General features: G+C 45.4%; 1 protein-coding gene across 2 annotated transcripts in view; it reads left to right on the top strand.

Annotated features, from left to right (window-relative positions):
* Nucleotides 1-27,165, top strand: part of ENTREP2 (endosomal transmembrane epsin interactor 2) — a 391,860-nt gene that overhangs the window by 276,543 nt on the left and 88,152 nt on the right. For both annotated transcript variants that reach the window (XM_074966203.1, XM_074966202.1), the window contains one exon: nt 23,511-23,642. In XM_074966203.1, coding sequence (XP_074822304.1) covers nt 23,511-23,642 — 132 coding nt within the window. The remainder of the gene's footprint in view (nt 1-23,510; nt 23,643-27,165) is intronic.

Raw genomic sequence — 27,165 nt, 5'->3', positions numbered from 1 at the left:
AATGCCTGCAGCCTGGGTAAGAGTTGGCATCTGGTCTGCCAGCATCACAAATTCTGTCTGGGTCTTAGTAGGGTTCTCAGGCCATGCCTGAAGAAAACTTGAAAAGAATAATCTTGAAAAGTATTGAGTCTTACTGTTCTGGAGGGTCACAGATTGGTGGGGGCTTAATAGTTCTCCCAAGTATCCTTTTGGGTTAATAGCGTACCAAGAATGGAGTTGTATCGTTTCTTCAATACCAAAAGATGTAAACAAACATGCATGTTGTTGTAAATATAAAGGGAAGGGTAACCACCTTTCTATATACAGTGCTATAAAATCCCTCCTGGCCAGAGGCAAAATCCTTTCACCTGTAAATGGTTAAGAAGCTAAGGTAACCTTGCTGGCACCTGACCCAAAATGACCAATGAGGGCACAAGATTCTTTCAAATCTGGACGGCGGGGGGAGGAAATGCTTTTGTTGGTCTGTGTGATACCTTTGCCGGGAACAGATCAAGGATGCAAGCCCTTCAACTCCTGTAAAGCTAGTAAATAATCTAGTTAGAAAATGCATTAGGTTTTCTTTATTTTGGCTTGTAAATTCGCTGTGCTGGAGGGAATGTGTATTTTTTTTTGTAACTTAAGGTTTTGCCTAGGGGGATTCTCTGTTTTGAATCTGACTACCCTGTAAAGTATTTATCATCCTGATTTTAGAGAGGTGATTCTTTTACCTTTTCTTTAAATAAAATTCTTCCTTTAAGAACCTGATTGATTTTCATTGTTCTTAAGATCCAAGGGTTTGGGTCTGTGCTCACCTGTACCAATTGGTGAGGATATTATTATCAAGCCTTCCCCAGGAAAGGGGGTGTAGGGCTTGGGGGAATATTCTGGGGGAATAGGACTCCAAATGGTCCTTTCCCTGTCCTTTGTCTAAATCACTTGGTGGTGGCAGCATACTGTTCAAGGACAAGCCAGAGTTTGTACCTTGGGGAAGTTTTTAACCTAAGCTGGTAAAAATAAACTTAGGGGGTCTTTCATTATGGGTCCCCACATCTGTACCCTAGAGTTCAGAGTGGGGAGGGAACCCTGACACATGTGTAACCCATACACCTTCTGGGTGTGATGTTGTGTCCCATCTAGTGGCACCAAGACCACTTAGAGAGAGAAAATGAGTCTGCTCTAGTCTTAGCTAACAGCCAGTTGACTTAGCTCATGTGGTAGAGGCTCATGCACTAAGCTCCAGAGGTCCGCAGTTCAATCCTGCCCACTGATGACTGGGGTCTGTCGACATATCACACACGTGTGCATGTGTAATGTTAGTTTCCGCTTATTAGCAATCCCTCAGTGGGACGTGCAAAGCCTGGGCCCTTAGTGCCGGAGCAGGATACAACACAGTGTGCGTATGGAGAGGTACCATACAGCCCAAGAATATCCTTCCCTGGCTGTAGCCTCACAAACCTGTCTGCAGCTATAGCTCAGCAAGTCCCAGAACTTCCTTCTGATGCTGCAGCTCCACAAACCTGCCTTCTGGGGTTGCAGCAAGAGAAGGAGGTACTGGGATATGCCAAGCTCTGGCTGTAGGCAGGTTTGCAAGGCTGCAGGGAAGGAAGCACTGAGGCTGCATGGTACCCCTCTCTGCATTCTCCAGGCTTCGTCTTGTCCTGGCACCAGTGGCCTGAGTTAGGCACATCCCAGGATTCCCAGCGCTTGCTTTCCTGGCTGCAGCCCCATAAACCTGCTTGCATCTGGGGCTTTCCATGGGGAGCAAGGACCCAAAGATGTGCCAAACCCTGGTACCAGGATGGGACCCAGTATGGAGAGTGCACAGAGAGGTACTGTGCCCGCTTCTTGCGGAAAGCTGTGGCATCCAGTTAGCAGCTAGCCTGCCCGCAGCATCCCTAGAGCCCAGGCTTCATACATCCCAGAGCTTCCATTCCTGACTGCAGCCTTGCAAACCTGCCTGCGGCCAGGACTTTCCCCAAAAATATTGTCAAGAGCCAGATGCCTGTTGACATCTAGACCAATTAACACATCTATTGGACAGTATCTGTTCCTGGCAGAATGTTTCCATTAACAAAAAGGTGTAATTAATGGGGTTGCTATTCAGCAGAATCTACTGTGTGTGTGTACACTTATAAACAAAAATTACATTAGAAGACCCTTATTACACTTCTGAAGTGAACCACTAAGAAGTTAGGACGTGCCTGAATTAAGGTTGACAGTGTAATCTTAATTTGACCTCCTTGTGTTTATGCATTATGGTACACCCTTTAATTACATGCTCACGTACTGTTTTTCACAGGACCCCCTGCCTCATTGAGTGCACAAGATGGACCCTCTATGAGGATGAATAAAGGAGGCTATTGTCTGCCTCATTTGTTGCAGAAGTTGGAAGCTGTGTAGCAAATTATGAGGGGATTGAGGCATAGGCACTGACTCTGTGGGTGCTCCGGGGCTGGAGCACCCACGGGGGAAAAATTAGCAGGTGTTCCGCACCCACCGGCAGCCAAGCTTTCCCCCCAACTCGCCCCTTTCCGCCCCCTCAGCGTGCCACATCCCCACTCCTCCCTCTCCCTCCCAGTGCTTCCTACCCACCCCCACTGCCTAACAGCTGTTTGGAGGCACTTAAGACTTTCCAGGAGGGAGGGGAAGGGGTGGGAACGAGTGGGGACATGGCACGCTCAGGGGAGGAGGCAGAGAAGGGCTGGGGACTTGGGGGATGGGGGTGGGAAGGGGGTGGGGACTTTGGGGAAGGAGTGAAATGGAGGCGGGGCCAGGGTGGTGCAGAGGCGGGATGGGGTGGGTCGAGTGCTCACCGGGCAGAGGGGAAGTCAGACTAAAACTTGGATTGAGGCAGGAAGAAAAAGGAGTCTCATAGTTAAGGCAATTAAATGCTGCCCTGGAGAATTGGATTCTGTTTCTGCCTTTGCCACAGATTTTTTGTGTGATGCTAAGCAAGTCACATAAACCAAACTTTTCACAGGTGGTCCCTAGTTGCATGTTCCATATTTCCTCAGTGCCCAGCTTGGGGCTCTGCAGCCTGAATTCTACAGGTGTTGAGCACTCATAACTGCAACTGCAGTCAGTGGGAACTGTGCTTTGAGCATATGAACGCTATATAATGCTAAGTACTCTGAAAAATCAGGCCTTGGGAGTCTCTCATTGGGCTCCCAACGTTTGTGGATACTTTTGACTTTAATCTCTCTCTGCTTCAGCTTCCTGTTGGTAAAATGGGGATAATACCACCCTCTCAGCTCACAGAGGTTTTGCAGAGATACATTAATGTTTGTGAAGTACTCAGACACCATAGTGATAAGTGCTAGAAATGAGCCCACGAAGAAATTAATAATTCTGTCTTTAGAGCAGCATTTGCAGTAATTAATGAAGAAGGCCACACTGAACAATGAGGACAAAAAAATAAACCATTGAATATCTGCTCATTAAGTGGGCACCATTCATCTTACATCCTGAATGAGACAGGGAAAAATAGTATTTGATCAAGTAATTAAAAACTGTCATAATGCATATGTACAAGGGGGCTGAATTAAGGTGGCACAGGCAACCTTAATTTTAGCATTTCCCAACCTCTGAGTGCTTGATTTTTCAACCTTAATAGTGTTCTTTTATGTAGGTGGGGGTGTACAGATTCTAATTTTCAAATGTAGGTGTCCTTATAGGAAGTTCAAATCCCATATTCTATACAGAAATCAGTAATAAAGAGGATAAAGGTGCCTAAACAGTTGGGCAACCAAATCTGGAATTTGAATGTCCTAATAAGGTGTCCGTGTTTAAGAATTAGGCTCCCAATGTAAAGTCTATATCATCAGCGACCATGCATCTGTTTACATGGTGTGATGGCACTCTAACCCAACATACAAAACCAAGACTGCTGGCAAATGCAGAAAGGAGTAGTTATAGCGTTGAACCTTCTCTTGTGTATTTTAGGAATAATCTCAGATGGAAACTATCAGCAGTCCTCTGTTCTGTACTTTCCCGCTTTGTTTTATGAGACACACAGTGAGGAAAAAGTTATTCCAACTTCATTTTAAATGAGTTCTAGTTTACTTTATGACTTAGGCTGTTTAATCTTCTAATGATGTTTTCCTTTATTCCATAAAAAGATGTGTATTCTAGGCAAATTAATACAATAGAACCTCAATGTTACACAAATCAGGAATGGAGGTTGTTCATAACTCTGAACAAAATGTTATGGTTTTTCTTTCAAAAGTTAACAACTGAACATTGACTTAATACAGCTTTGGAACTTTATTATGCAGAAGAAAATTGCTGCTTTTAACCACCTTAATGTAAATGAAACAAGCACAGAAACAGTTTCCTTATCATGTCAAATCTTTTTTTAAACTTTCCCTTTATTTTTTTAGTAGTTTACGTTTAAAACAGTACTGTACTGTATTTGCTTTTTTCTTTTCTTTTTTTGTTTTTTGGTCTCTGCTGCTGCCTGATTGCAAAATTCCAGTTCTAAATAAGGTGTGTGGTTGACGGGTTATTTTGTAACTCTGGTATTCATAACTCGGAGGTTCTACTGTATTCATATTATCATTCACCTTTCTTGCTGCTTTTGATACAGTAAATTTACAGCTTTTCTTAGGACAAAATGTTTTACCTTAAATTTCCAGAATATCATTGCAATGATAACGAATAAACTTCCCTCTGTTGCCATATATTGATTCCCTTATATTTAATCTTATTTTAGGAAAAATGAGATATTTCGCAGCATTTTTTTTAGTTTAGTCTGAGCCCCGAAATGTTTTAATAATCTTCTATTTTGGCTCCATCTCTTTTATTTGACTTTTTATATATTTGTACATTCTGCTGAGTTGAATGTCATGCTGTCATCAAAGAATTGCAGCATGAAAGAGCTTTTACTAATATTTTTAGGAGAGGTCTGTTTTGTGCAACTGCAATCTTTTAAATTAAATTAAAATATAAAGAAAGAATAACCAAAGGACACTACAGTGCCATGTAAAATATCTCAGTCTGGGGATCGCCATCTCTTGGTCATTATGCCAGTAGAGATATAAGGATGTTACTGCATCTAGAGCAGTGCAAAATGTTGGCCAAAAACCTTAAAGTACACAGTTCACCAGGTTTGGGCTTTTGTTATGGAGCGCAAAACAAAATTTTACCTTTCTAGCAAACCGAGGTGGCTTTATGATTTTGTTTTAAAAGTATCTGAATTTTACTTTTAAGTTCATTGGGAAGCTTGGATTTCCATCTGAGTTTACTTTGACTTTTTGGGTTCTAACCTGAAACTTGAAGCTACATTTTAGGGGACCCATATTGATGCCATGCACTGCAATTGAAAACTTGCGTAGCCAGAGCTTGAGTTCTAGGAAGATGAAAACTACAGTTAGTGTTTACCTACACTTGAATGCAGATGGGAGTGATAATTGTATGCAGCCAACCTGAGGATGTTAATTTGAGAAGTATAGGGAAAACTTTATGGTGTTCAGATAGTACCTTCCGTTGCAGAGTCAGTGTCTTTTCTGCGTTAACAGCTTTAACTTTTAGATATCAAAAAGTGACTGCTGGGAGTTAGGCATGTAGGCACTTTTGCAAATCCCACTAGGCACCTATCTGCATCTTCAGGCATCTAAATAATTTTTAAAATTTGACCCTAGAATGCAAACTCCAAGCTGTGAGATAAAACAAGGGTATCGTTGGACTATTTAAATCTGGCTTAGACCTGATAGTTGGAACTCAAAAGAAAAATTTACAAAGATATTTTCATTGTCCTTTTAGTAACACAATCCCAGACAAATGAAACCACCCCAATACAATTACTTAATGGCAGTATCAATGAATAGACTGTTTTGTGTTGTGCCTTAGACATCATTTTAAATGTAACCTCTTAGCATGGATTTCCCAGATTCTCTACTCCGCTGCTGCAGAATCTAACAAAACTGGGAAGTGCCATTTCACTAGAGTGTTCCCCATTTTCCAAGTAGAAGCACTTCCCTTGGGTTTCTGTGTGTTCTGGCTGCATAGGTTGGGGGAAAGCTGGGTTCTGTCAGATGTCCCCCTACTGCCCTGGAGAAAAAAAATGAAGGAAAAACTAGCATAAGTTACTGCATGCAGATAGGGTTGTCAACTTTCTAATCGTACAAAACTGAACACCCTACCCCACCCTTTCCCTAAGGTCCCTTCCCCTGCTCACTACATTTCCCCCCCTTCGGTGGCTCGCTCTCCCCAACCCTCATTTACTTTCACTGGGCTGGGGGAGGGGCTTGGGGTGCGGGAGGGGGTGAAGGCTCTAACTAGGGATGCGGGCTCCAGGGTGGGGCCAGAAATTAGGGGTTATGGGTGTGAGAGGGGGCTCTGGGCTGGGACTGGGAGTTGGGGTGCAGGAGGGGGTGAGGGCTCCGGCTGGGGGTGCGGGCTCTGGGGTGGGGCTGGGGGGTTTTGGGTGCAAGAGGGGGCTCCAGGCTCGGGGGTGGGACCAGGGGATTCTGAATGTGGGAGGGGCAGTGGGTTGAGGCAAGGGCTTGGGCTATGGGAGGGGCCATGGGCTGGGGGGTGGGGCTGAGGGATTTGGAGTGCAGGAGGGGGCTGCAGGTTGAGGCAGGGGGTTGGAGTGCAGGAGGGGGTACGGGTTCTGGGTTGGGGGTTCAGGCTCTGGGGTGAGGCCAGGGATGAGGGGTTCAGGGTATAGGAGGGGGCTCTGGACTAGGGCAGGGGGTTGGGGTGTGGGGGGGTGAGTCTCCAGCTGGGGGTGCAGGCTCTGGGGTGGGGCTGGGGATGAGGCGTTTGGGGTGCAGGAGGGGCCTCCAAGTTTGGGGGGGGGGGCTCAGGGCTGGGGCAGGGGCTCGGGATTGGGGCACAGGCTTACCTTGAGTGGCGGCTGGTCAGTGGCGCAGCGGGGCTAAGGCAGACTCCCTGCCTCTCCTGGCACAGCGCTGCACCCCAGACGCGGCCAGCAGGTCTGGCTCCTAGGCAGAGGGGCCAGGAGACTTCGCACGCTGCTCTTACCCACAGGCACCGCCCCCCCAGCTCCCATTGGCTGTGGTTCCTGGCCAATGGGAGTGCAGAGCCGGTGCTTGGGGTGGGGGCAGCACGGAGAGCCCCGTGGCCCCCCTGCGTAGGAGACGGACCTGTTGGCAGCGCAGTGCTAGGACAGGTAGGGACTATCCTACCTTAGACCTGCAGCACCACCAACTGGACTTTTAACTGCCCAATCAGCGGTGCTGACTGGAGCTGCCGGAGTCCCTTTTCGACCGGGCGTTCCGGTTGAAAACTGGACACCTGGCAACCCTACATGCAGAGTTTGAGTAGCTTCCTGCTCCCCATTGTGGAGTTACTCTCCAAAGACACCCTAGGGGCAACCAGCAGTCAGGGAATCCCTGACAGCATGGCTGCTAAAGAAGCTGTGGTTCTAAAGGGGCTGCAGAGAGCAGGAAGAGGAATAGAGGCAAGTGTCCTACACATGAATGCTCCATGCCTCTAATGGATCCCCAGAGATTATCTGGTTTAGTAGGTGCAGCTCATGTGACCTCTTCCTAGGAGGAAGGTTAGAGCCCTCTGCCCATATGGAAGAATTCGAAGGGAAGTTTGGTTCCTATAGCAAATCAGTGACAGAGCCAGGAATATAATCTGGGGATCCTAACACCTTTTCTCACTCTTTAACCAATAAACCTTTAAATTGCCAAGAGGATGCCCTTAGCTACTAACACCAAAGTATGAAAGAAGGAGAAATTTATCTAAAAAGCCAACCGACTTTGCACTCCTACATCTCCTGTTCAGGCTTCCCTCCAGCATGAGGAACTGTGAAGATGATGGAAGAGGCTGAAATAAAGTTGCTGGTTATCAGTAGCCAGTCTTCATGTCTGAGATGAAGTTCTAATCAGTAGCTTTTCATAGAAGTTGCCCCATTTGTGCTTTATAGAAGTAGGACAAATCATCTTTGCTGTTACTTTCTATTTGCCATATTATAATTATGATGATAATAATAGTTCATGTAACAGACCCTACTTATTTAGTTTAGTTTAATCAGCAAAGTCGTATTTCAGTCACGGTATGTGTATGCAAACCTTACTCATCGGAGCAGTTCCATTGAAATCAATAGGATTATTTATGTAATTAAGAGCTGCAGGATTTCATTCCAAATTGGTGAAGTGCAACTCTGTAATAGTTTAATAGTGTAGATATAATGCAAACCTGCATCTCGTCACTTTGAGTGCTGATATTAATTAACATAGTGCTTTAGGTCCTTTAAACTCTGCCACTTTGGAGGATGACAGCACTTGTAAGCTCTAGACTTACTGTAATAGTGGTATCAGCTAGTTGTGAGGAGCAAAGATCAGTCTTTAAATTGTACTTTTTGTAGGTTTGATTAACAAACATTAATTCCTTTTAAATGATATTCTAACTACAAGATTAAAACATGGTAGTGAACTTTCAAGTGGTAGTTTAGTGCAAATGTCAGGTTCAGAATCACTTATGTATGCAGTTTCTTAAAATAGAATCAATGAGGGAAATAATAAGCTAATGCTCTGAATCACACTCTGGTGTTCACAGGGTGCTGGCAAGTACAGTAGTCTCAAAGCACAAGGCAAATAAATGCTCATCTTGACTTGACATATTTCTGTCAGGCTTATTCATTTTTACAGCAAAAGGAGTTCTCGCAGAACAGCTGAGGTGTTGCTGAATTTTTCCACAGGGATCATTGCTGCAAAGCCTTGAATACATATGGGTGGTTTAAAAATAATATAGTAAAGTTTCTTTATAGTGGATTTTAACTTTAAAAGAGCTTCTCGGAGAAGGGAATTGTTTTTAAAACAACAACAACAACTTTCGTTTAACTGAGAAATGACAAATGAGGGACTTCCTCAGTGTTTAAGGCAATGCAGTAAGAATTGTAATCTACGTAATATATTTTCACATAAATATGAGAAATTTTACTATACACCACATGTTAGCATTTTGAGATCATTAGCATCTATGGCTACTTTTTATGTTGTTTGTACTACATGTCAGTAACACAACGCGCTAACAAAACTACCATCATAGATTTTAATGTCGATTATGAAAACTTAATTGGGAAAAAAGTTTCCTGCAGCTGCACTGTTTTTAGAACCTCACTTGAAGTCAGTGGGAGCTCCATGTGCACATAGCAGCTGTATGCTCTATCCCTTCATTAACATGTGTTTGAGAAACATAATTCCAGTGCTTTTGGAAACTTTCTTTCACACACACAATGTTAGCTCTGGTAGTAATTTTACATCAATAGATGCTGTGGCCCAAGATTTGATTATTTTATCCACTTTCCACCACTGCTACATGCTGTATAGCTTTTTGTTGTTGTTGGGCATAACTAACTTACTCATTGTGGTTTTTTTAACATACTGCCCTAGGTCCTCAATCAAACTTATAGCCGTTCACTATCATCCAGAATCTGGTACTCTCTCGGTGTTGTCAATCTCCCATTGTGGGTTGCCTATTATTTGTATTCTAGTAGTGCCCAGAGACCCCAGCTGAGACTGGCACCCTATCATGCTAGAACAGGGGTTCTCAAACTTCATTGCACTGTGACCCCCTTCTGACAACAAAAATTACTACATGACCTCAGGAGGGGTGACCAAAGCCTGAGCTTACCTGAGCCCCACAACCCCAGGTGGGGGGACCAAAGACGAAGGGCTTCAGGCCTATAGCCTGAGCCCCGCCACCCAGCAAGTCTAATGCCAGCCTAATTAAAATGGGATCACAACCCACTTTGGGGTCCCGACCCACAGTTTGAGAACCACTGTGCTAGAAGAATATTTAGTAGGTCAGTTGTATTCGAGTTGGCAGGCAAGGTTGAAATTCATCCTAGGGACCTCAGATGAGGTCCTATATGACTAGAGAAAGGCAAACATAGAACTTGTCTTTAAAAAGAGGAGCAAAGAGGACCCAGGGAATTATAGACCAGTCAGACTCACGTTAATACCTGGAAAGATACTGGAACAAATTATTAAACAATCAGTTTGTAAGCATCTGGAGGAGAATAGGATTATAAGGAATAACCAGCATGGATTTGTCAAGAACAAATCATGCCAGACAAATGTGATTTCCTTCTTATTGGCCTAATGAACCAAGGGAAGCAGATGATGTGATATATCTTGATTTTCATAAGGCTTTTGACAGTCTTACACAACATTCTCATAAGCAAACTAGGGAAATGTGGTCAGCATAAAATTACTACCAGTGGGTGCACAACTGGTTGAAAGACCACGTTAAAAGAGTAGTTATCAATAGTTCAATGTCAACCTGGAAAGGTGTATCTAATGGAATCCTGCAGGGGTCAAATGTGAGTCTGTTACTATTCAATATTTTAATTAATAACTTGGATAATGGAGTGGAGAGTGTGCTTATAAAATTTGCAGATGACACCAAGCAGGGAGGGGTTGCAAGCACTTTGGAGGATATGATTAGAATTCAAAACGATCTGGACAAATTGGAGAATTGATCTGAATTCAACAAGATGAAATTCAATAAAGACAAGTTTAAAGTACTTCACTTAGGAAGGAAAAATCAAATACACAACTACAAAATGTGAAATAATTGGCTAGGCAGTAGTATTGCTGAGAAGGATCTGGCTGGTACTGTGGATCACAAATTGAATATAAGTCAACAATATGATGCAGATGAGAAAAAGTCTCATATTCTGGTGTATTAACAGGGGTGTTACATGTAAGAGATGGGAGGTAATTGTCCCACTCTACTTGGCACTGGTGAGGCATCACCTGGAGTACTGTGGTGCCACGTTTTAATAAGGAGGTGGACACATTGGAGAGTCCAGAGGACAGGAACAAAAATGATAAAAGATTTAGAAAACCTGACCTATGTGGAAAGGTTGGAAAAAAACTGGGCAGTCAGAGACTTAAGGTTGCCCCGAAGATGGGATTTCATCCCTGAACCATCTTGATAGTTATTGATGGACCTATCCTCTGTGAACTTATCTAGTTCATTTTTTAACCCAGTTATACTTTTGGCCATCACAACATCCCATGGTAATGAGTTCTACAGGTTAACTGTGTGTTGTGTGAAAAAGTACTTCCTCTTGTTTGTATTAAATCTGCTGCCCAGGGCTGCCTTATTTATGTGTTATACTACAGTACACATCAGAAGCAGGGCTCCCACTGCATTTATCTGTTGTGTTGTCAACTTTTGAACTTTTGTATTTCATCTTTCAATTTTGTCCTGGAGTTTTTTTATGCTCCCTATTTAAGCATCTGAAGGACAATATAAATATTGACAGCTGTCGCCACAGTGGGTGAGTACTGCAGGAACCCACATCCAGCAGTTCTATAGGAAACAGACTGCTTATGGGATGGGAAAATATCATAAATTGTTGGTGGGATATCACACTCATGAGTTTCAGGGTTTGGGGACTGTGCTCAACACTGGCAGCCTCAGTGTATTATTGATTTATAAGAAAATCTATAAAGCATTATCATTAAGATTTGTGACATGGAGAGAAAAACAATGGAGCAGGGGTTGTTACTTTGTCCCCAACGCACCCTGTTGTGGCGAGGTGTTGGAGTACACGTGCTACATACAGTAACAGCAAACTCTTTTCTGAAACTCTTGTAGAGGCTATACTAAAATTTAGTAAATTAGGACAGACAAAAAAATTTGAATGTCCTTGCCTTTGTCAGTTTGTCATAATGTAATTGTACTGTAGATTTTTCTTTTTTTTGTACATTTAATGTGCTTGAAGTTCCCAATGTCCTTTCCTTTCAGAGAAGCCTTTCGTCTTTTTCATCCCCTTCTAGCTAAAAGTTACCTGCTGGTTTAAACGGTCTTGATCAGTTCTGACAGTAACGCCAACCAAGTTTCCTTAAAGATCCAATATATTTAAGGAACTATAACTACAGCTAAAGCCTATCTAATGCACGCTACAGAGTTGCCCCTCAAGGTGAGGTTGCACAGTTGAGCCCAAAGCGTATATATTCTGGGAGTAATTAGAAAAAATCAGTTGTGCTCTGTGAGAGGGGAGGAATAAAATGAGGGTTAGGGGCTGAAATGGGAAATGAACAATGCAGATCACAAAGCCAAAGATGTAGTGCAAGAGCACTGAAGACAAAACGTTCTCAGCCAAAGGGATTTGTCTGTGAAACAAACTTCGAGGAGAGTAGATGAATCCAGAATCTAACCGTCTTTAGGAAAACGTTCAAAACCTTCCTCTTTGAAAGGCTATTCAGCCTAAGAAAGACACATCCTTCTATCCACCCCAAAAAACTCATCCAAGCCCTCATCCTCTCCCAAGCAGAGTTTTGACCCCAAAAAGGTTAGAAGTGTCAGAGACTCCATGAAGTCCGCTTGGGAATTCACTACTGCTATCAATTTTATGAGGAAGGTGCGCAGATACTATGATGATCGGCAGTAGTATAAAATCCTAAAATACATAGAAGTTAGCAATGCTGTTTTGGCCTTAAGAAGGTCACTTCATGACAAGGGTGTTGGAGCCTTCCCAAAAGTGGGGGGGGCAATGGCCCCCACCCTTCCTCTTCTCCCCCTCTTCCCCCAAAGCCTGCCCATGTTCCTTCTCTTCTCTGCCAAGCCAGAGTGGAGCCTGGGAGCCCACCCTTCCTGCCCAGGGTGGGGCCAAAAGCAGCCCCCTGCCTTGTCCCCGCCCCCCCCATAGAGCCACATGGGCAGCTATGAGGAGCTGGCGCGGAGTCACGCACTCTCCACCTGCCCTGGGCTGGGTGGGGACATGGGCTGGGGGCTGCTCTCGGCACCCAGGGTTGGTGCAAGGATATTTTGCGCCCTAGGCAAAACTTCCACCTTGCACTCCAGAGAGCTGCAGTAGCAAAGGGAGCGCTCAGAACCACGCAGCGCAGCCTCTCTGCAGAACTTTGCTCCGCCGGGGAGCCGGGAGGTGAAGGGGGAGAGGGATTGTGAGGCGAGGCAGTGGTGGTTAGTACTTGTGCTGTTGATTACACGTAAATCACCAAATTCAGGTGTCATCATGGTGAGGAGCCCAGGCAGGCAATCACTCACTCACACACACACACACACACACACACACGCCCCTCCCAGGAAGAATGCAGCCACAACAGCAGCGAGGCTGGGCTGGACACGAAGCGGGATGGAGTGCAGCACCCTGGCGGAGAGAGGGGAAGCCTGCGGTAAGGCACAGGGACCTCAGCGGCTTGCTCGCTTTGGAGAGGCTCTTCACGGCATGTTGGGGAGCTCCAGGCAGGAGTGGGGGTGGGACAGAAGCGCTGCTGGAATGGAGAGAAGCAGAGCACCAGGGGGAGGAAAGGGCAGGGGACAGAGGCGCACCCTGGAGGGTCAGCCTTGCGTGCTCCACCTCTCCCCTTCTGACCCCACGTTCCCTGTCCCCTGCGTCCTCTCCCTCCTTCCTTCCATCGCTGTGTCGACTTCTCTTCTCCTCCTCTCCAGCGTTTTCCTCCCTCGCTCCCTCCCCAGGGACAAGGGAAGTGCCTGGGAAATGCAACTGAGGCAGGTCACCGGAGAGCCAGCCCCGCTTGCCCGTGAGAAGATGCACCCTGCCTTGGGTCCAGGGCACGGGCTTGTGATAAAGTGCGAGCAGCCATGCCTTGCCGTGGCTCTCCCCGGCAGAGAGAGGCTGGAAGTTTCCCGTGGGGGCGATTCCCAAGCCCTCTGATTCCAGCTCCTTGACTTATTTGCCCCAGGCAGAGGTTTTCCCTGGCAGGAGAACGGAACAAAGATGAACCCTCCTTGTGTGCACGGCTGGGTTGCCATGAGGCAACCTCCACACAGAATGGGACAGAGCTGCCCAATGTAGTGTGTGGAAGAGACAGAGAGTGAGGGAGACCCGGCTATGGGGGAAGGCGGCTTGGGGAAAGGACCGAACTGCGCCCCTTCCCATTTTGGATGAAGCAAAAAACAATTTGGGGCACCACTTTTTGGTGCCCCCAAATCTTGGCACCCTAGGTGGCCGCCTAGTTTGCCTAGTGGTTACACCGGCCCTGTCGGCACCCCTGCACCACGGGCAGGTGGAGGATCCGCCCGGCTCCCTCAACTGCCGGGGCTCCACCAGCTGCTGGCCTGGCCAGGGGGTGGGGCCTCACGGGGAAGAAGAGGGGAAGGGGGTGGGGTCTGCTGTGGTGACAAGTGGATGGGCCAGGCCCGTCCATTTTCAAAAAGTGGGAGTGCGGTGGCCCCAGTTCTGGCATCACTGCTTCATGAACGCTTTTTAAAGGAAAAGGTATATAGCTGTGCACAATGGGCCAGATTATCAAAGGCTCTCTAGAAATGTGCCTCTGATATTTGTTCCTTTTTTGTACAAGCAAAGCCACCAATTGCACTCTGTTTGCTGCACAAATATATATATATTTGCACATGTAAAAATTACAGATGTATTTTTGGGGGCAGCCCTATATGTTGGTGATAACTTAATTTCAACAGTTTTCATTGTGCATTTAAGAAACCTTTTAAAAATATTTTTAGCAAGATACAAGGACAGGTACTATGCAATACAAAACAGTTGTAAGATACATTTTAGAGTGAATAGAGAAGCAGTCACAGGTGGGACTCTTGTTAGGAAGCTTTAGATATTGTTTTTCAGCCTTTGTTTATGTGATATCTGTTCATTACATGGGATAAAAGTAGACCTAGGATCTATTTTTCACATTAGAAGTGTTAAATACATACCATGATGTGTGGGTGACTACCTTTCATTGAACAGACACAGCATGTATCAGAGAATAAATGATCTTGGTGTGGACAGCTTTGTGTAAAGTGCATTTTCCTTGTTACAGAAACTTTTTACCAGCTGAAGAGCATATTGATTTCGCTGGATGCTCTTTGATAATATAGCAGGTGTGCTGTAGCTTTGTGACTGCTGAATTTGACACAACTCTAAATTCAAAGTGTGAATTTCAAACCTGTTCTGTAGTAGTTATCTAACAGCTAGCACCATTTCCAACATTCCCAGAGGAGTTCAAAGGCAAGACCTCCTCAGATTTAACAACATTTTGTATTTATCATGGGATTGAAGAGTTGAAGGTTGTCTGATCATATACCACAAAGCCACACACAGATCAGATCTCATTCATTTGTTTAAAAAAAAGTATTAGAAACTCACAGGAATTGAAATACCTATCTTAACATGTTTAAAATGTTATGAGGAAAAGCTACACATATAAAATTCTAATCTGATTATAAAAAAAAAAGTTACATAGAAATCAAGGGATCAGTACAAAAGACGCTCACCATTTTAGTTGGCTATTTCTTTGTTTCATTTACAGTATTTATGACTCAGGGCATGACCAGGCTACATAGGGTGCAGCAGAAAGCTGTATCCACTTCTGCTCATGAGTGACTAGAAAATGGTATAATTTATGTTTTCTGCATTTTTAAAAGCATTCTGACTAATTACACTGGTTAGAGGGCATTCTAGAGGTTCAAGAGTTCAAACCCACTGAGACAGCAATTTGTCTGGAGTATGCCTTTATTCTGATATATGGCATGATGTTAACTTATCAGCCTGTTTACTTAACGTTATTTTTTTCAAAATAATAGTCTTGTATTGCTCTCCCAACTACTTATCTGTTCCGCATCACTGAAGCAGAGACACCAAATTACTCTGAGAGATCACACATTTTCTCTTCTCTTTTTTCTGTCTCTGTATCTTTCTTGAACTTGGATGTAAAATATAAATTTTAAAACATCTAGCTACTAAGAAGAGATGAATGATTCAAGCCTTGTATGAAGGCAGAAAAAATAAAGCTAACTGGTAAGAAAGAAATCTGTTTAAATATGCTGCTATACTGCCGACCTCAGATGGGACACTTCAATTTCCTATAAGTGCCAGAGACCATCTCAGTTTGTTCAGCCAGTCATTCAAGCAGCAGAAGACGATTTGGGAAGAGGCAAAATATTAATCATGACACAAATACAATATGCAATTTAGATGGCAGTAAAGATCAAAGTGCTGTCTCCATGTGTCAAGGTTCCTCCCCCACTCTGAACTCTAGGGTACAGATGTGGGGACCTGCATGAAAAACCTCCTAAGCTTATCTTTACCAGCTTAGGTCAAAACTTCCCCAAGGTACAAAATATTCCACCCTTTTGTCCTTGGATTGGCCGCTACCACCACCAAACAAATACTGGTTACTGGGGAAGAGCTGTTTGGACACGTCTTTCCCCCCAAAATACTTCCCAAAACCTTGCACCCCACTTCCTGGACAAGGTTTGGTAAAAAGCCTCACCAATTTGCCTAGGTGACTACAGACCCAGACCGTTGGATCTTAAGAACAATGAACAATCCTCCCAACACTTGCACCCTCCCTTTCCTGGGAAATGTTGGATAAAAAGCCTCACCAATTTGCATGGGTGACCACAGACCCAAACCCCTGGATCTGAGAACAATGAAAAAGCATTCAGTTTTCTTACAAGAAGACTTTTAATAAAAATAGAAGTAATTAGAAATAAGAAATCCCCCCTGTAAAATCAGGATGGTAAATACCTTACAGGGTAATTAGATTCAAAACATAGAGAACCCCTCTAGGCAAAAACCTTAAGTTACAAAAAAGATACACAGACAGAAATAGTTATTCTATTCAGCACAATTCTTTTCTCAGCCATTTAAAGAAATCATAATCTAACACATACCTAGCTAGATTACTTACTAAAAGTTCTAAGGCTTCATTCCTGGTCTATCTCCGGCAAAGACAAAATGTAGACAGACACACAAACCCTTTGTTTCTCTCCCTCCTCCCAGCTTTTGAAAGTATCTTGTCTCCTCATTGGTCATTTTGGTCAGGTGCCAGCGAGGTTACCTTTAGCTTCTTAACCCTTTACAGGTGAGAGGAGATTTCCTCTGGCCAGGAGGGATTTTAAAGGGGTTTACCCTTCCCTTTCTATTTATGACACGCCCCCCAAATCTCAGCTAGGGTGAAACACTGGCTGGGATTTCTTCCTGGAGCTCTAGGAAAACAGAGTTAATAAGACACATGCATCTCTAAATATGCTACCAAGTACATAAAGACTAACAATATTTTCCACATCTCAAGGACGATTTTAACCAGTTGAGTCTGGGAAACTTTCACGTGAGAGTGCATCAGCCACTTTGTTAGAAGCTCCTGAGATGTGTTGGATGTCGAAATCAAAATCTTGGAGAGCTAAACTCCACCGAAGAAGTTTTTTGTTATTTTCTTTGACGGTGTGAAGCCACTTCAGTGCAGCATGGTCGGTTTGCAGGTGGAAACGCCGTCCCCAAACATATGGGCGTAGCTTTTCCAGAGCGTAGACAATGGCGTAACATTCTTTTTCAGTGATTGACCAGTTGCTTTCCCTCTCAGACAGTTTTTTGCTGAGAAACACTACAGGGTGGAATTCTTGATCAGGTCCTTTCTGCATTAAAACTGCTCCCACACCACGCTCGGACGCATCTGTGGTTACTAGGAACGGTTTGTCAAAGTCTGGGGCCCTTAGTACAGGGTCAGACATGAGTGTCGCTTTAAGCTTGTTAAAGGCCTTCTGACACTTTTCGGTCCACTGCACAGCATTTGGCTGTTTCTTTTTGGTTAGGTCTGTCAGTGGGGCGGCGATTTGGCTGTAGTGCGGTACAAATCGTCTGTAATAACCGGCCAAGCCTAAAAAGGATTGAACCTGTTTCTTTGACTTTGGGACAGGCCACTTTTGGATAGCATCCACTTTGGCCTGTAGGGGGCTGATAGTTCCTTGACCCCCCTGGTGTCCAAGGTAAGTCACTTTGTTTAGGCCTATTTGACACTTCTTAGCCTTAACAGTTAGTCCTGCCTCCCTTATGCGCTCAAGGACTTTTTGTAGATGTTCCAGGTGGTCTGCCCAGGAATCCGAAAATATGGCCACATCATCAAGGTAGGCGACTGCATATTCTCCTAATCCCGCTAGGAGACCATCTACAAGTCTTTGGAAGGTGGCGGGTGCATTTCGCAGCCCGAAAGGGAGTACATTAAATTCATACAGCCCGAGATGTGTGGTGAAGGCTGACCTTTCCTTGGCAGATTCATCTAGCGGTACCTGCCAGTACCCCTTGGTTAAGTCCAAGGTAGAGATGAACTGGGCCCGTCCCAGTTTCTCTAATAGTTCATCTGTGCGTGGCATTGGATAGTTGTCTGGGCGAGTTACAGCATTTAGCTTACGGTAGTCCACGCAAAAACGTATTTCCCCATCTGGTTTGGGAACTAGAACCACTGGAGATGCCCATGCACTTTCAGAGGGGCGGATTACACCCATCTGTAACATATCCTGGATCTCCCGTTCTATAGCAGTTTTAGCTTGAGGAGACACTCGGTAAGGTTGGACTCTAATTGGGCGAGCATTACCTGTGTCAATGGAGTGGTATGCCCGTTCAGTCAGTCCTGGGGTGGCTGAGAACGTTGGCGCGTAGCTAGTGCACAGCTCCTGGATCTGCTGTCGCTGCATACGCCCAAGGGTCATGGAGAGGTTCACCTCTTCCACACCACCAGCACATTTCCCTTCGTAGTAGATACCTTCAGGCCACTCAGCGTCGTCTCCTCCCTGGGCTGTAAACTGACAAACCTTTAATTCTCTGGATCGATTAGAAGAGCTGAGAGGCGGTGGGTTGCTCCGTGCCGCCGTCCAAGCTCTCTGGAGGCTTTCATCTGCTTCCTGTTCGGTCTGGAACTGTTCCCTCGATGCTGGAGACATCAGTTCCTCATTGGATTGTGGACCTAGGCTTGGTCCCTCTGGAAGCGATATAGGGGATGGAGCTGTTTCTGTTGACTGTGAACCGCTCTCCGCTGGTGCACTATGTTGGGGTTCAGGCTCCGGCTGAGCCTCTTGTGTCGGGTTATCGGCTGCTGCCAGTTCAGGGTCGGTGGGGCCCTCTGGTGTTGAGGTTGCAAGTACTGGATTCAGTGCTGGCAATGGGTCTGGTGTTGGTTGTTCGGCTGGTTCCGGTTCTGGGACTGGTTCCATCTGGGTCTCTGGGACTGGATCCACTACTGCTGTTGCAGACATTGGCCTGGGGTCCGGGTCCATCACCTCTGACCGGGTCCTGATAGAAGTTTCCGGAACAGAGCTAGGCCTCACGGCTTGTTTAGCCTGGCTGCGGGTGACCGTTCCCACCCTCTTGGCCTGCTTCACATGATTGGCCAAGTCTTCCCCCAACAGCATGGGGATGGGATAATCATCATAGACTGCAAAAGTCCACATTCCTGACCAGCCCTTGTACTGGACAGGCAACTTGGCTGTAGGCAAATCGAAAGAGTTGGACTTGAAGGGTTGAATCGTCACTTGGATCTCTGGGTTGATTAACTTGGGGTCCACTAAGGAAGCATGGATAGCTGACACTTGTGCTCCGGTGTCCCTCCACGCGGTGACCTTCTTCCCGCCCACACTCACAGTTTCCCTCCGCTCCAAGGGTATCTGGGAGGTATCTGGGCCTGTGGACCTCTGGTGCGATTCCGGTGCAATGAACTGTAATCTGTTGGGGTTCTTGGGGCAGTTGGCCTTTACATGCCCCAGCTCGTTACATTTAAAACATCGTCCAGCTGACGGGTCACTGGGGCGAGGAGGGTTGCTGGAGAACGGGGTGGTGGGACGATAAGGGGTCTGGAGGGTTCTTTGGGAGGTAGGTGGGGCTTTGGGCGGCCCCCGGTAATAGGGTGTGGCCTGGGGTTGTCCCTTCTGGTCTCCGCTCCAACTGCGACCAGTTTTTTTCTTCTCTGCCACCTCCACCCATCTGGCTCCAATCTCTCCTGCCTCGATTACAGTTTTGGGCTTCCCATCTAGGATGTACCTTTCTATTTCTTCAGGAACACCCTCTAAGAATTGTTCCATTTGCATTAGGAAGGGCAAATTTACTGGAGATTCAACACTTGCTCCGGATATCCAGGCATCCCAATGTTTCACAATGTGGTAGGCATGTCGGGTAAATGACACGTCTGGTTTCCACCTTAGGGCTCTGAACCTCCGACGAGACTGCTCGGGTGTTATCCCCATTCTGACTCTCGCCTTGGATTTAAACAGTTCATACTTGTTCATGTGTTCTTTAGGCATTTCAGCTGCCACCTCAGCTAAGGGTCCACTGAGCTGCGGCCTCAGCTCTACCATGTATTGGTCAGTAGAGATGTTGTACCCAAGGCAGGCCCTTTCGAAGTTTTCTAAGAAGGCCTCAGTATCATCACCTGCCTTGTAGGTGGGGAACTTTCTGGGATGGGGAGTGGTACCTGGAGAAGGATTGCTAGGGTTTGTTGGTATATTCTGCTGAGCCTTTACCTTCTCCATCTCCAGTGCATGCTTCCTCTCTTTTTCCTTCTCCTCCTCCACATGCTTCCTCTCTTTTTCCTTCTCCTCCTCCACATGCTTCCTCTCTTTTTCCTTCTCCTCCTCCACATGCTTCCTTGCCTCCATTTCCCTCCTGTGGGCAGCCTCCTGTACCTCCTTTTCCAGCTGCATGAGTTCTATCTGTCTTTCATGTTCCTTTTGTTTTTCCTCAGCCTGAACTCTGGCTAATTCCATCTTTTGTTGTGCTGTGGATTCTGTCATCCTAACCTCTCTGTTTTTAACTAACTTTACACCCGAGGCTTAGAAATAAACAAACAAAACTTGGCTGTAAAATTTTGCTGTGCTGGAATAGAATACCTATTCTCTGATAGTGATTGTCAGCCTACAGAAAAAGACAATTCCCTTGTCTCTGCTCTGGGCCCAAATCAAAGCAAAAACTTCCAACTACTTTGAAACCTGTTTACCCAGCCCAAAGAAAAAACAAGTTTCCTTTTTAAACTTGTGCTCCTTGTAAAAAATCAAAATCCAAAAAAAAACCCCTGCCACTTTTGTCTCCAGGCAAATGGGTAGAACACCCCTCCTTCTATTTACTTTTAGGGAAACAAAAAACTCTGGGTTGGAAGACTGTGAATTTCCCTGCAGGAGTTAAGTACCCTGCCTCCAGGCAAAGAAAACCTGCAATTCACAAAGATAATCCCCTTTTGTCTCTGCTTGGCCATAAAGCAGAGAAAAACAAGCTGCTTTCAGTTTCAGCAGCTTCTGGACTTCCTTTTTTTTTAAAATCTGTATTTCTAGTTCAAAAAAATCTCAACTGGATCTCAAAATGATTTCAGGTTAATCCCACCACTATGCCACCATGTCAAGGTTCCTCCCCCACTCTGAACTCTAGGGTACAGATGTGGGGACCTGCATGAAAAACCTCCTAAGCTTATCTTTACCAGCTTAGGTCAAAACTTCCCCAAGGTACAAAATATTCCACCCTTTTGTCCTTGGATTGGCCGCTACCACCACCAAACAAATACTGGTTACTGGGGAAGAGCTGTTTGGACACGTCTTTCCCCCCAAAATACTTCCCAAAACCTTGCACCCCACTTCCTGGACAAGGTTTGGTAAAAAGCCTCACCAATTTGCCTAGGTGACTACAGACCCAGACCGTTGGATCTTAAGAACAATGAACAATCCTCCCAACACTTGCACCCTCCCTTTCCTGGGAAATGTTGGATAAAAAGCCTCACCAATTTGCATGGGTGACCACAGACCCAAACCCCTGGATCTGAGAACAATGAAAAAGCATTCAGTTTTCTTACAAGAAGACTTTTAATAAAAATAGAAGTAATTAGAAATAAGAAATCCCCCCTGTAAAATCAGGATGGTAAATACCTTACAGGGTAATTAGATTCAAAACATAGAGAACCCCTCTAGGCAAAAACCTTAAGTTACAAAAAAGATACACAGACAGAAATAGTTATTCTATTCAGCACAATTCTTTTCTCAGCCATTTAAAGAAATCATAATCTAACACATACCTAGCTAGATTACTTACTAAAAGTTCTAAGGCTTCATTCCTGGTCTATCTCCGGCAAAGACAAAATGTAGACAGACACACAAACCCTTTGTTTCTCTCCCTCCTCCCAGCTTTTGAAAGTATCTTGTCTCCTCATTGGTCATTTTGGTCAGGTGCCAGCGAGGTTACCTTTAGCTTCTTAACCCTTTACAGGTGAGAGGAGATTTCCTCTGGCCAGGAGGGATTTTAAAGGGGTTTACCCTTCCCTTTCTATTTATGACACCATGGTACATGGTACACAGCACAGATGGTCACTATACGGTCTCTTCCACACTATTCCAGCTATTGTGCCTCATCCTGACTAATTCAGTCTACATGGCCCATTAAATCCCTGACCTCTGCTCAGACTCCCATTAAAGCTTCTAATTACTGCCAGTTTTGGCACAGTTTTTTCCACTATGAAAATCTGGGAATTGAGACCACTAAGCTCATTTCACATAGGCCATTGAACTGCCATCTGATGGTAATAACTCTTACTCAATAGTGACCCAGACTGGGTTTGAGCCAGTGATCTAGGGAGATGGCAATATATCCTGCTACCAATCCTTAGAATCCTCTGCACCAGCACAAAATGGCTTAAAATGGGAAAGGAGAGAGCATCTAAATGTGTAAGTGTAATTAAGAAAAATACAAGTGGCTACAGGCTTATATTAGTAAGCGGAGGAAAAATTCATATAGAGTTAAATCTTGGCTGAAAATCATGATAGCAAGGCAATAGAAAAACACAGTCCTGTTTTTATTTTTTTGAACAAAGACATCAAAATGAGGATAATTAATCCAATTCTGCACTTTTTATATGGATAAACCTCCCATTGAGCTGAATGGAAATATTGCAGTTTTAAGCTCACATAAATCATATTTTAAAGAAAGTCATAGTAAAATTAAAATGTTGACTGGGGTTCAGTACATTCAATAAAACACATTTTAATAAAAATCTTGAAAGAACAGATACCAGAAATGCTTAGTGCCTTCTAAAGCCTCAAGATAAAGGGGAGACATAATTAAAGAAAGACAAAAAGAACTTTGTGAAAATTAAAATTTGAGGATGCTGAACGTTTACTGTATTTTTTAAAAAAAGGGGTTTTCAAAACAAACAGAACTTGAAACAAAAAAGAGAAAGTAAAACTTTTTCAGAGTAAAAATAAATTAAAAGTGAGGTCAGTGTGCACACACTCTCCCTCACACACATATATATAAAATATTGTATGCCTTTCACCTTCCCTTCATGTTCCATTCTCTCCTGTCTCTATTTTCATAATGTTACCTCCCTCTATTCCAATCATCTTCCTGGTTATTTAAATGTGATTTTATTTCTGATCAAGATTTCTCACAATATTTCCTGCACCTGTTTTATCCCCCATGTTTTTCACACTTACTTACTTAATTCATTTCTCCTGGTTTGATCCGGCTCTGAAGAGTACAGAAACAATTTTCTGCCTCCTAAAAACAACCTTTCTCAACAGCCCACAGAAGGCCTTAAAGATACAGCTACTTTTATCTACCTTACTTGTCTACAATATTTTTCTCTCACCTACTCTCATTTTTGTAGCTTCTGCTGGTCAACAGAAGTCATTCTGCTTCAAGCTGTATCACTGATTATATGATGAATTGTATATTTCAAATAGAAGGACATTGTTGTCACTCCTTGGTGTCGTCTTGTGTTGAAGATAAATGTTATAACGATGGTTGGAACAAAGGTTTGGCTTTCTCTGATTTCTCTGATTTTTTTACTTTTTTTCAGATTAAATTTGACAGTGATGGTGTCTGTGTTTGCTGTGAAATGCAGCATCAAACATCAGGCTGCAGCAACCTTGGAGAAACGCTGAAACTGAACCCGCTGCAGGAGTGTAATGTTGTGAGGCTGACTCTAAAGGTGGGGAATAAAAAGGATTATCACTTTATTAGACTATAACACAGCAAGTGGATTTTGATAAAGGCATGTAGTGAAAGTTGTTTGTGCACTGTCAGCTGCTGACTTATTCATAACAAAGAGACTTAGCAGAAAATGAGAACCTGATCCTGCAAACATGAAATCAATAAAGCTACTCATGTGAGTAAAGTTACGTGCTCACTTGTTTGTAGGATTGTTGCCTATATTTGTACAGCATAACCATTTTGTTAAAGGTTGAATATGCCCCAGGGTACACCTACAAAAATCTTATTGTAGGTTGAGGGCTTATAATTGTAATCTTGATGGTGCCATTTTGATTAAATGTTTTTTAAAATAATCCATATAAGAGAATAATTTAGAAAAAACAGATTATCCAAAGCGTTTCTGTAAAAATCCTTCCGGTGTGAATTCCATATTTATTATTTCTGCTGTGTGGCTTTGAGAGCTCTGTATTCCCTGACTGTTCATATTAGAGAAAAATGTCTCACTAGGCACATGAAGAAATTACAGCTAATCAGGCAAACAACTGACAGTGATAACACACACCTTCTATAATTATGATTAGTAATGACTGTGGATTGCTGCAACAGAAAACAGCTGTTGTATGTACTCAGGGCTTTATTCTGCCTTTTGTTTGAAAATAAGCACCCCACTTGAAATAGTACATCTGTAACGGCATGTAGGCTCTCTCTACGCTGCCTTTTTTTTAAAAAAAAAATCTATCTTACCACTATCACCACTTCAGCCCCATTGGTGGTAGCAAAGGTGGGAGCCCTAAAGTGGAAATTTTACCAAAGCTGACTAATCTTGTTGACAACAAGTCTAGAGAGCATAGTAGGAAAAATGTCAGTGACTGCCAAAAACCTTTTCCACATTAAAATGTGTGTGTGAGAGTATGTACGCATGCTCATACATGTGTGAATTTGGTTTTGAGTCAGTCTTTGTTTATGGTGCCTTTGATAAATATGGCCAGTGTTTATTATGTTGATTACTTTGGGCCTCTTTTATGTGTTTTTTCCAAACCATATGCCTCATTCTTATTGTTAATCCAGAATAAACTACCCAGCCATTTCAGCTGTGGATATAACACAAAGCAGTAACATATCTACAATTATATGTACTTGAGGAATAAACAGTTCTTCTTCGAGTGCTTGCTCATATCCATTCCATATTAGGTGTACGTGCTCGCCACACACACCAGTGCTGGAAGTTTTCCCCTCAGTGGTATCCATAGGGGACCGGCTCTTGCGCCCCCTGGAGCAGAGTGCATATGCTGCAGTATAAGGGGCACCACCAGCTCCCCACACCTTCCGTGTCTTGTTGCCACCAGTGACGGTGCTGGAAGTCTGCTGCTTCGGCTAGCATTGCGCTTCATTCAGTGTTTCTTTTGAACATTTCCCTGTAAAATAGTTGTACATAGTTAATAGTTCCCTTAGAATTAGTTCTAGTATAATTGGTCCCAGACAGGACTCAGCCTAGGGATGGGGCATGCTCCAGTCCCCAGGCTTTAAGCCCTGCGATCGTTGTAAGCGACCTATGCTGATCAGCGACCCGCATGGTAGCTGTTTAAGGTGTCTAGGAGAAGGACACACAAGCAACAAGCATCGCATCTGTGAATCCTTTAAACCCCAAACAAAAAAGGAGAGAGACATCCGTCTCAGGGCACTCCTGATGGAGTCGGCGCTGACCCAGCACCAGAGCAGAGGTCCGACTTGGCCCCAAGCACCGCAGCATCGGTGCGGAGCGCCCCGCCGGTGCTGTCTACAAGCTGGCACCAATCCCCCTCCCCAGCTCTGGCCAAGAAGTTGAAGAGAACCATGAGGGGAAGATCTCCCACTTTCCGTAAGGGAAAGGAGAGGGCTGGAGGAGAGCCAAGACCTGTGCTGGACAGCTCAACACCTCCATCAGGGACTAAGGCCCCAGCTCAGGCCGAGCAGTCTAACCCATCCTGTACCATGCCTGCCACACTGGACAGTGAAGAAGGCCTTCATCATCTAGAGGTCTCATCAACACCCGAGGCACTGTAGGGAGTGCAGGAGATCCTGACACTACTAATGCCACCCACACTGGCTCCGGTGGTACCCGGGTCCTGGGGTAAACCCACCTTGGGACCTTCCTGTATGTCCCCACCTCAGCAGCAGCACTCCCGTTCGTGGGGGAGGTCCCGCCAGCACTCACCTGCATGAAGCCGTCCTGCCTCAGAAGCAGGGAGGCAGGCTTAGCGAAGCCCTTGTCAGTCTCTGGACCCTGCGCACCAACAGCAGGATTTGAGGCGCGGCTCGGCTGTAACCTGGCGCAGACCTACGGAGGCACGCGCCCCTTGGCAAGAGCATCAAGACCTGCCCTTTGTGTCTCCAATGCCTCGGCACCGATCACGCGACCAATCATATGAATGGAGCCACTGGTCACCGAACCGCCAGCACCTCTCTCCAAGACATGGTTGGAGAGATCCTCCCGCTGATTGGACCGCTCCAGCTCCCGGTCCTGCTTCACGTCTTGGTACTGGTCGAGTAGCATGAGGTGTAGATCTCCAGATTACTGACACTGATCCGCCGAATGCTGACGGTCCCCGAAGTCCCACGCAAGGGACTCATCTCAATCTGACAGGTCGAGGCACAGCAGTTGGCGCCACAGAGAGAAGGGCTGCTGGTCCACCCGATTATGGTTGCCTGACAGCGACCACTCCACTTCAGGCTGGGGCACTGAGCAGGAGTCCTTGGCAGCGGGACAAGCCCCGGCACCGGCAATATTGTCTACATCATCAGCACCACAACCAACCCAATGGCCCAAGGCCAGTGGCCGACAGCCTGGTACCCCTGGAATCCATGGGAGTTTACCCAGCCTTCGCAGACAGTCTGGTCAGTGACAGGGGCCTTGGATAGACCTTCGGCCTCTCATCGCACCCTCCACCAGAGGTGGAGACCCCAGAAGGGCAGACCCCCCAGGCCCATGAGGACCCAGGAGACCAGCCGGCTGGACCTCCAGGGGACATGGCAGATCCCACGGCACCAGCTTCGTCCTCACCATCGATTATGGGTGATTATGGGTCCTGCTTACCCAGTTCCACAAGATGACATGAAGCTGATCAGGAACTATTGAAGAGGATTGCCTCCAACCTGGGGCTCCAGGCAGAGGAGCTAGAGCAGGGATCTCAAACTCAAATTACCATGAGGGTCACATGAGTACTAGTACATTGGCCCGAGGGCCGCATCACTGACACCTCCCCGCCTCTGCCCCCCACCCCGCCCCCACTCCACCCCTTCCATAAGCCCCCCCCGCCTCGCTTCTTCCAACTCCTTCCCCAAAGTCCCCACCCCAACTCCGCCCCCTCCCTGCCCCTATTCCAACTCCTTCCCCAAATTCCCGCCCCTGCCCCGCCTCTTCTCCGCCTCCTCCCCAAGTGTGTGGCTCCCCGCTCCTCCCCCCTCCCACCTGGAAAGCGCCTGGAGGTAGGCAGAGGAGCCAGGACACTGCGAGCTGGTGGGGGGGAGCGGCGGGTGAGGGG

This window comes from Natator depressus, chromosome 10 (genome assembly GCF_965152275.1).
Source record: "Natator depressus isolate rNatDep1 chromosome 10, rNatDep2.hap1, whole genome shotgun sequence".
Lineage (NCBI taxonomy): Eukaryota > Metazoa > Chordata > Testudines > Cheloniidae > Natator > Natator depressus.
This window is presented reverse-complemented; position numbering and strand designations above follow the sequence as displayed.